The sequence below is a fragment of the Fukomys damarensis genome, unplaced genomic scaffold (genome assembly GCF_012274545.1).
Source record: "Fukomys damarensis isolate Sample0158 unplaced genomic scaffold, DMR_v1.0_HiC HiC_scaffold_22, whole genome shotgun sequence".
In the NCBI taxonomy this organism is placed as follows: Eukaryota; Metazoa; Chordata; class Mammalia; order Rodentia; family Bathyergidae; genus Fukomys; species Fukomys damarensis.
The window spans coordinates 20,784,477-20,793,853 of NW_022900934.1; the positions used below are offsets into that span (position 1 = coordinate 20,784,477).

Genomic DNA, 9,377 nt, shown 5'->3' on the forward strand with positions numbered 1-9,377 from the left:
GTTTTTAATGGAATGTGCTGAATGTCTATAATTTTGTTCAGATGACTGCAGAACCTGGAAAAGCTGTTGCTGCTATCGATGTATAACATACTATTATTAGTCTTTTTATATAAATATATATACACATACATATTTATATATATTGAATTTTGGGAAACTTTAACGGTGCTGGCAACTTTGGAAAAAGTCATCCCAATTTACTGTGTTGAGTTGGCATTGTACAGAAATGGACAGCCACATTGGTCTAGAAATGTTAATTTATTTTTATTTTTATTTATTTTTCCATATGTACAGGGGTAATACATCATACTAAATATGTAAGGTCATATCTACGTGGGTTTGATTACTGAAACTAATGAAGTATTCTCTAAATAATGAAAAAAAGAATAAGATAAGACTATAAGAGCAAGAAGCAATTTAAATGTTCGGGGACCATTTTCATCTCCAGAATTAAGGATTATTTTAATGTTACATCACTGCCTTTTCTCTTTTACTTTCCTTTTTAGTTTTATTTTAGGCTTCCCTATTTTTAATGTTCATACAGAGATTTCTTTAACTGAAATACCAAATAGTTTCTTTGGTGTGAAAAACTATAATAGTACACAGGATCCTAATGAGATAATTAATAATGTGAAATAGGAAGTAAAGGGCTAAAGGTATAGGGAAAGTGGGAAGGGTGGGGGAAAGGTAATAAGGGAGAGGAAAAAAATATGAGAAACTGAAAAAATAGAAATAAAGTGTTTGTAAATGGGGAGGGGAGGGGGGGTGAAGGGAGGGCAGAGACAAGGGGAAAAAAATGAGTATCAAGACCTATTATGTAAAGGTACAGAATCCCAATGATGAATGTAACTGTATTGTATACCTAGACTGTACCAATAAACTCAATTAAAAAAAATAGCTAATGAATAGCATACTGTTATAATTCCAAATATAACACTTTAAGACTCTGGAGGTTTCATCTGCTAACAAAATATCTTTGTTACTGTCAAGTTTGCAAACTCTGCACTTTGGTAACACTTGGTCATCACATACACTATCTATAGGATCTAATTTACAGATTTCATTCTTTCTTATATAGGCTCTATCCTAAAACCCTAAACAAGCTACTGTTCTAATGCTTTTCAAATATGTATAATTCACTGTGTCCTTCTCTACATTAGCAAAATTACCACCGAAAGTAAAATAATTTCTTAGCTATTTTGCACCTCTGAAGTTCCCGGTCAGCTGTTATACCAAAATTTAAATCCCCAACAAGTCTATTGTTCATTGAGTTTAAATGTGAACTGTATGTGGAGCTACGAAATAAAGAAAAAAAAATAAACAAACCTTGAACAGTTGGCGGGGCCAGAAGTATATCATTAATCTGCAGAAGAAACAATAGTAAGACCTCCCAGGTTTCTCGGGCCATGATGGATGACTCACGGGCCAGTTTTTGAATGGCTCTCAGGACCTGTAAGCATAGTCGGATCTGGCTGGAGCCCTGTTCCTGTCTGAAGAAGACAGACAGATATCACTGACAAGTCTAAAAGAGAGCAATAGCCAAAGAACAGGCAACTTACAGATGTAGTTCAATGAAACTTCCTAGGAGGATCAATAGGTTGAACACATGCTACTCAATTTAGAGCCGCTGTTCCCTTATATACTGTGGGATCTCAGCCTACCACTCCTACAAGAACTTAGACAGCTTCTGGCAGGAAAGGAACACTGGAACACAAACTTCACCTCTAGATTTTCTATGCCTAACACATGCCCAGCACATAACAGCAGACTCTCAATAGTTTCTGCTAAATGAATGAGTATCCCAAATCATTCCTGCTGCTCACTGAAGCAGAAAGAACTTTGTATCTTAATTTTCTTAAACACACACTCACAAGAATTCTGCATGTGATTTCACAGTGCTCAGAGTCCCTTCAAAGCTAATGTCTGATAGGGAAGAATCTGAGGAGCTGATAAAAAGTCCAAGATTGATGAGAAGTCAGAGAAGTACTGCTTCACACATGAGCACTTGCTACTGTTGCTCTAATTTAAAAATAAATGGAGGCACCAGAGGTTCTGAAGATATACTAGAGCTATAATTTAAAATTTCTCTTCATCCTCTGCAAGATTTTTTTTTCCCAATGGAAGAAAGCCAATCAAAGTATCATGTCTAGGTTGAAAAGGAAGATTTAAGCCCCAGCCCTCACTCTACTTCCCAAGGTGGACCACTTGAGAATGTCAAGAGTAGGAGAGAACCCAGTACACATTAGCAGTAAATGTTGCTGCCCTCCAGGTTGCTCATGTGAAACCCAAGATAGCACCCATATTACTAAAACAAACCTTGAGGTTGAGTGCCTATGTACTGTGACTTGGTGCAAAGAACTGGTAGAAATATGTCTGAATCAGAATAGGTAATTTCAGACCCTCCTCAACAAATTCTGAAAAGTAAAAGAAGTGACTCTAGAATTCTCACCTCAACTTTATAATACAGACTCCAAGTTTCTGGGCCATGATCCAGAAAACTGTGCACTTATTCTGGATTTGAAATCAAAACCACTAAACCTTTACCTAAAGAAGTCAGACCTAAAGCAAAATGATGAGACAATCACCCTAGAAAAGCCAGGAACTCCAAAAGCAGATGTTCCACATTTCACTGGAGGTGAATCTAGCTCATAAAAAGCCATGAAGCTCAGGCTTGTGTCTGTTGCTGGCTTGAGGAAAAATATAAAATTATGTAACAGGGTTGGGGATTTGGTGCAGTGGTTCTGCCGCCTGCCTAGCAAGCACAAGGGCCTAAGTTCGATCCCCAGTACCAAAAAAAAAAAAATTATGCAACAGCCCCAAGCCTTATCTAGCTACAGAAGAGGAAGCCTAGAATAAGAAATAAAAATACCACTAGTGGTCCTGGGGCTGACATTCCTCAAAGCAGCAGTTATACTGCATGCTTCCAATGGTCAGTGAGGTTTATCCAGTATTTCCAGGTATTTGTGTAATAGCAGGAAACACATGTTCCTCTAATACTTTAGCCTCACTCAAAAGGACTAAATTCAGAATCAGGATCCACACATTTATTAAAACTTCCTGGAAAATATTATATAAGCTCATCCCTTATTCATATTAATATACTCTTAACTGAATAACAAAGACACTAATCAAAGGACTGGCTATGAAATCAGCTCCTATATATAATAAAGTAACATATATAAAAATGTTATTATGATCCTAGTAATGGGCTAGACAGACAGGCGTAATTTACCTTGGTACAAAAAGATTTTGCAGATGTTTTAGTATACTTTGAACATAAAGATTAGGTTCTTTAATAACTGGCAATGGGATAGACTCTTTCGGCAACACTAAAGCCATAATCCAGTCTGTATATACATCAACACAATATTTTACAGTCTCTCCATCCAATGGAAGGGTCAGTCCATAGCAAATTACTTCCATTGTCCATTTTACCTAAACAAACAAAAAATCCATATGTGATTATTATATATCTCCGTTTAAATCTCAGTAGACTAATTTAACATGCTAACATCTTTTATTGCCAAAAACCTCTAAACTGAAAGACAGTATAGTCATCTCGAAATATATATCAGGTTTATTCTAGAGAACCACTTTTCATGTATCAGATATAAGTGTAACATTTCCCAACCAAAAGATTGCAGAAGAAAATAAAGTACTTATTTTTACATATTGTTTGTTTTATCCTTTAGATATCATTACCCTTCATTCTGAAATAAAAGGTCATTTCAATTTTTCATCGATATTAGAAGTGCAAAAACAAAAACTGCAGATTTTTCTCCATCCAATTTGCATACCAGAATGTTTATCATTTAAGAAATCAGATATATAAATTCAATTACATGCCATATCCAAATTATATAAGAGGAGCAAATGACAGGAAGATTAATTGTTTCACTTTTATTATTTTACAACTGTTTTCTCTGCCAAAGAAAACAATAAAGTGGATAGCAGGGAACACATACAGGTGAGAAGGGACCAAAGTTAGGTAACATCTTAACAAGGCACTTAGCTGTACTAAACAAATTCCAGACTCTTGAACCACCTGAATCACCTACTGAGGCCTAAGATAAATGGGCCAAGATAATACTTAATTAATACGTAGAATCATAGAGCGGACAAGGTGCTATAAAATGGGAGAAACACCCATTTTGAAAAAGTGGATAAAACTACATTCTAGTCACTGGCAATGGAAAAGTCTAAGTGAATTCCAAACAAAACTTTGAGATGAATTACAAAGCAGAGTCAGTGAATGTGCACTAAAGGGAAGTACAAATCCATTCTACTTAGCCTGCTCAAAAAGATCAAGTCAAGCCAGGGATTTAGCTCAGTGGTTCTACCGCCTGCCTTGCAAACAAAAGGTCCCAAGTTCGATCTCCGGTGCCAAAAAAGAAAAAAGAAAAAAAAAAAAGATCAAGTTATGCCAAACAAGCTTCATTCTTTTATGAACGGTTACTATGAAGAGAGCTAACACCTGTATAGTCCTTGAAGTTTACAAATCACTTTTATAAGTGTTATCTAACCATCACAATAACCCTATATGAGACAGTAAACTAGCCTCAGTTTATACATAAGAAAATTGAAGCTTAGCAAGTTTGAGCAATTTGGCTCATCACTGGTTCAAGCCAAGAGGATCAACTGTTCCAAAGAGAGCTACTTCAAGAGCCCCTTGTCTTTAGGAACAGCAACTACAACCCCCATTCCAAGCACCAAGACTTATAACCAGAAGGGCCTACATATTTTCTGGTACCCTTAAACCTGGAAGCCAGGCAAGGACAGGCAGAGTTGGAAATATGGGAAAGCTCAAGCTCAGCATACATGCAGCCTTAAAACTTAACATAAGATGCGCTTCTGGTCAGGCATATTTAGGAGCAGGAATAAGGGCTTCCAAACATACTCCTACATGGACTCAGAAGAGAACCTACAGCTCAGGAGAAGGGATCTGACACAAGTCTCTCTTTAGGGCAAGTGAAGAATTATGCATGGCAAATAAGAAGTCTTAGCAGCAAAAAAGTTAAGACCCATTCTTAATAACCCCAACAAACTCCAAGTCCCAGCTCTCAACCCAAATGAGATAAAAACAGCGAAGTCACTATAATAGAAACAAATTAATTAAAAAGTCAATATTAAATACTTCAAATAACAAATTTGTATTTTCACATAATTGAGTAAATTAAAGACACTTACTTCTTTGTCAGTTTTTAACAAACTCTCATTACCAGCCACTGAAGAGGCACCTAATGCCTGCCCAAGAGGACGGACCACTGCATTTGCTACCTCTCGCCCAACACTCTCTGGATAGCTGTGCAGCACACTGGTATGGCCCTGATCATTCTGAATCACCAAATGCAGTGATCTCCACTCCGCGTACATTGTGCCACTAAAGTATTATCCAAACGGCACCTGAAAAAAAACAAAACAAAACATAGGTCCAAGTTAAATTAATGAAAACACAGATTTATACTAGGTGGAAATATAAAAAAGACTGCAAACCTACAGCCTCTAGAAAATAGAAAAAAAAATCTAAATATTTTAGGAAGGCCCCCAAATGGCTTCATGGTGTGATTGGGTAAGAGAAGCAGCTGTCTGAGGACCTACCCAAAGAACCTTCAGAGGTCCTGGAGCAAAGCTGAGGAGGATGGCCATTGTGCAGGGGATTAAAATCATCAGATATGGAACCCTCATAGCATGAGGAACCTTCCCCCGTTCAATGGTTCCAGATGAGGAAAATTTTTAAAATGACAGAATGGAGTACCCTAAGGAGGAAAGGGAAACAAAACATTTACACTAACACCCATATTTTTCAATCAACATTTTCTGAGTACTTTCGTCCCCTTTTTTCCAAGGTTTTGGTTTTCAGTTAGTTACCTGTAGTCAACTGAAGTCCAACATGTTAAATGGAAAAATTCCAGAAATGAACAATTCATAAATATTAAATTATGTGTCATCTATGAGCAGCACAATCCCATCTCAGCCCATCCATCTGGGCCATGAATTATCCCTTTATTTGGTGTACCCACATTTTATACACTACCCATCTGTTATTCACTCAGAAGCCATCTTGGTTGTCAGATTAACTGGCATGGTATCACAGTGCATATGTTCAAATAACCCTTATTTTACTCAATAATGGCTCCAAAGTCCAAGAGTAGTGATGTAGGAAATTAGGATATGTCAAAGAAAAGTCATAAAACGCTTTCTCTGAGTAAAAAGATTATCTCTACTTGTTAAGAAAATAAAGAAAAAAATTATATGCTGAGGTTTATAGACTCTGCTGTAAGAACCTATACTCCTCAAGCTCTTCAAAGAAATTTAAAGAGATGGAGTATTTCCAAATTCATTTATGGAAACCAGCATCACTCTCATTCTAAAACCAAATAAAGGCCCAACTAAAAAAGGAAACTACAGGCCTATCTCCTTAATGAACTTACGATGCAAAAATGTTCAACAACATATTAGTGGGAGAAAAAAAAAAGATACTAGCTCATCATCAAAAAGAGTACAGCTCATCATCAGAAAGATCATACATCATGACCAAGTAGGTTTCATCCCAGGGATGCAAGGATGGTTCAATATACACAAATCAATAAATGTAATACATCACATAAAGAGAAGCAAGGTCAAAATCCACATATTAATAGATGCAGAATAGATGCAAAAACTTTCAATAAAATCCAACACCCCTTCATGATAAGAACTCTGAAAAAAACAGGTATAGAAGGACCATACCTGAATTTAATAGAGGCTCCTTACGAAAAGCTAATAGCCAACATCATATTAAATGGGGTAAAACTAAAAGCATTCCTTCTAAAATCAGGAACAAGAAATGGGTGCTCACTAGCACCACTTCTATCCAACATAGTACTCAAAACATTAGCCAGAGCAATTAGGTAAGAGAAAGAAATAAAAAGGGATACATATAGGAAAGGAAGAACTCAAATTATAATTATTTTCAGATGACATTTTTTTTACATAGAAGACTCAAAGAATTCTATCAAAAAACTCTTAGAATAACCACAGAGACTGGTGGTGCATACCTATAATCCCAGCACTTGAGAGGCTAAGGCAGGAGGATCACTGTGCGTTCAAGACCATAGTAAGTTCAAGAACAGCCTAAGCTCACAGTGAGACTGCATCTCAAAAACAAATAAACAACAACAACAACAACAACAACAACAACAAAAACCACAAGTTTAGGAATGTAGCAGGATACCAAATCAACACACAAAAATCAACAGCATTTGTTTACAGCAATAATGAACTCAATGAGAAGGAAATATGAAAACAGTATGTCAAGAAAAATGAAATACTTAGGTATTAACCAAAGTAAGATACCTCTACAAAGAAAACTATAATACTCTGAAAAAGGAAACTGAAGAGGATATGAGAAAATGGAAATATGTCCCTTGCTCCTGGATAGGCAGAATTAATATTGTTAAAATGGCCATGCTTCCAAAAGTGTTACACAGATTCAATCAAAATACCAACATCACATTTCACAGATCTAGAAAAAACAATCCTAAAATTCATATGGAACCAGAAGAGACCCAGAATAGCAAAAGCAATCTTGGGCAACAAGAGGAAAGGAAAGCAGGAGGCATCACATTACCTGACCTCAAGCTACACTATAAAGCAACAGTGATAAAAACTGCATGGTACTGGAACAAAACCAAACACGCGGATCAACAGAACAGAACAGAAGACATAGAAATATCCCTTAGTACTGCTCATGCTACTACCACTGACCCAAAAGCCATGATCCACCTCATGAAATTCATCTTTTAAGACCCAGCTCAAACACTGTCCCTTGGCTAAAACTGTTCTTCACTCCTCAGACAAGTTCCTTCCAGCTCTGAGTGCCTATTACACACTATTCAGGTAAAGTTTCACATTAGCTAGTTCATTACCCATGTACAGAAACCTACCCACAATAACATCAGCTTTTTCTGACTGGAAACTTCACTTCTTGAGCCTTGGAATAGTCCCTGATACAAGATGGATAGTAAATAAATGTTTGAAAATATTAAGGTTTACAGATGAGAAAAGAAAGACATCAGCAGGTATTCTCTTTATTCTACTGAATGAAGTATGTCCACAATTTTAGGTTATATATAAATAAAAACTGAAAAATGTCAACTTGCTTTAACTAGTATTAGTAAAAATAAAAGGTAATTTCCAAATATTAAAAGTTTCCTTCATATTTAATATCTGTCCCAAACATATTGGAGGAAAAAAATATTTTTTTGTTTTTTATTGTTTTCTACAGTATTGGGCACTAAACCCAGGGCCCTCTACCAGTAAGCAACATTTCTGGCCCTTTTTAAATTTTTCTTTTGAGGAAGGGTCTCAATAAATTGCCCAGGCTAGACTAAACTTATGATTGTCTGACTTTATTCTACTGAGTAGCTGAGATAACAAGTGTGTACCACCATGACCAGACCTCCCCCGAAATTTGCTTTAAGAAGGCAAAAATACAAACATTTTTTTAAAAAACCCAAAAAACTAGCTCTCAAATTCCATCATACACATAAGAAGTATCTATGAATTGAAAAGCAGATTCCAGCCCCTATGTCCAGAAATCTTGGTTCTATAGGATAGAGCTGGAGCCTGAGAATATGAATTTCTAAGGAACAGCTGCCATCATTCCCAATTCTGAAGTAAAGAAAGGACTTTCTTTCTTTCTTTCTTTCTTTCTTTTTTGGTACTGGGGATCAAATTCGGGACCTTGTGCTTGTGAGTCAAGAGATGACACTACTGAGCTAAATCCCTGGCCCAGGAGTATCAGTCATTCTTTTAAAACAATATGAAAGACCAATCAAAATAAGTATAAGAGATCCTAAATCCTTTCTTTAAACTTTTTAAAGTTGCTAAGTGCAAGAATTTTTCATTGTTTAAATATAAAATGATAGCTGGGCATTGTGGCGCACACTTGTAATCCCAGCACTCAGGAGGCTGAGGCAGGAGGATGGCTGTGAATTCGAGACCAGCCTGAGCTACAGAGTGAGTTCCAGGTCAGTCTCAAATACATAGTGAGACCCTGTCTCAAAAAACCAATAAATAAATAAATACATACATACATACATACATACATACATACATAAAATGAAATAAATGCTTTCAAGAAATATGTAAAGTAGGATGGGGATGTAGCTCAGAGGTGCAGTACCTAACTGACAAACATAAGGTCCTGAGTTTGATTCTGTGAAAAAAAAAAAAAAAAAAAAAAAAAAAAGAACTATGTAAAGTAGTAAGGATACAAAAGCTGAACTAAAGTTGTGCACGGTGGCACACACCTGTGATCCCAGAACTTGAGAGGTTGTGGCACGAAGAACACTAGTTCAAGGCCAGCCTAGACTGCACAGAGATACCATCTCCAA

The 9,377-nt window shown here is 36.4% G+C and overlaps 1 protein-coding gene across 7 annotated transcripts in view; it reads right to left on the reverse strand.

The window, feature by feature from the left end:
- Nucleotides 1-5,723, reverse strand: part of Ralgapb (Ral GTPase activating protein non-catalytic subunit beta) — a 79,320-nt gene extending 73,597 nt beyond the window's left edge. For 4 of the 7 annotated variants that reach the window (XM_010640063.3, XM_010640061.3, XM_010640062.3 and 1 more), the window contains exons 1-4: nucleotides 5,599-5,723; nucleotides 5,188-5,403; nucleotides 3,233-3,435; nucleotides 1,327-1,490 (exon numbers count right to left, since the gene is read on the reverse strand). In XM_010640063.3, the coding sequence (XP_010638365.1) occupies nucleotides 1,327-1,490; nucleotides 3,233-3,435; nucleotides 5,188-5,373 (553 nt within the window). In that variant the 5' untranslated portion in view covers nucleotides 5,374-5,403; nucleotides 5,599-5,723. The remainder of the gene's footprint in view (nucleotides 1-1,326; nucleotides 1,491-3,232; nucleotides 3,436-5,187; nucleotides 5,404-5,598) is intronic. The other 3 variants (XM_010640066.3, XM_010640065.3, XM_010640064.3) reach the window with 1 other exon arrangement.
- Between the last annotated feature and the right edge of the window lie 3,654 nt (nucleotides 5,724-9,377).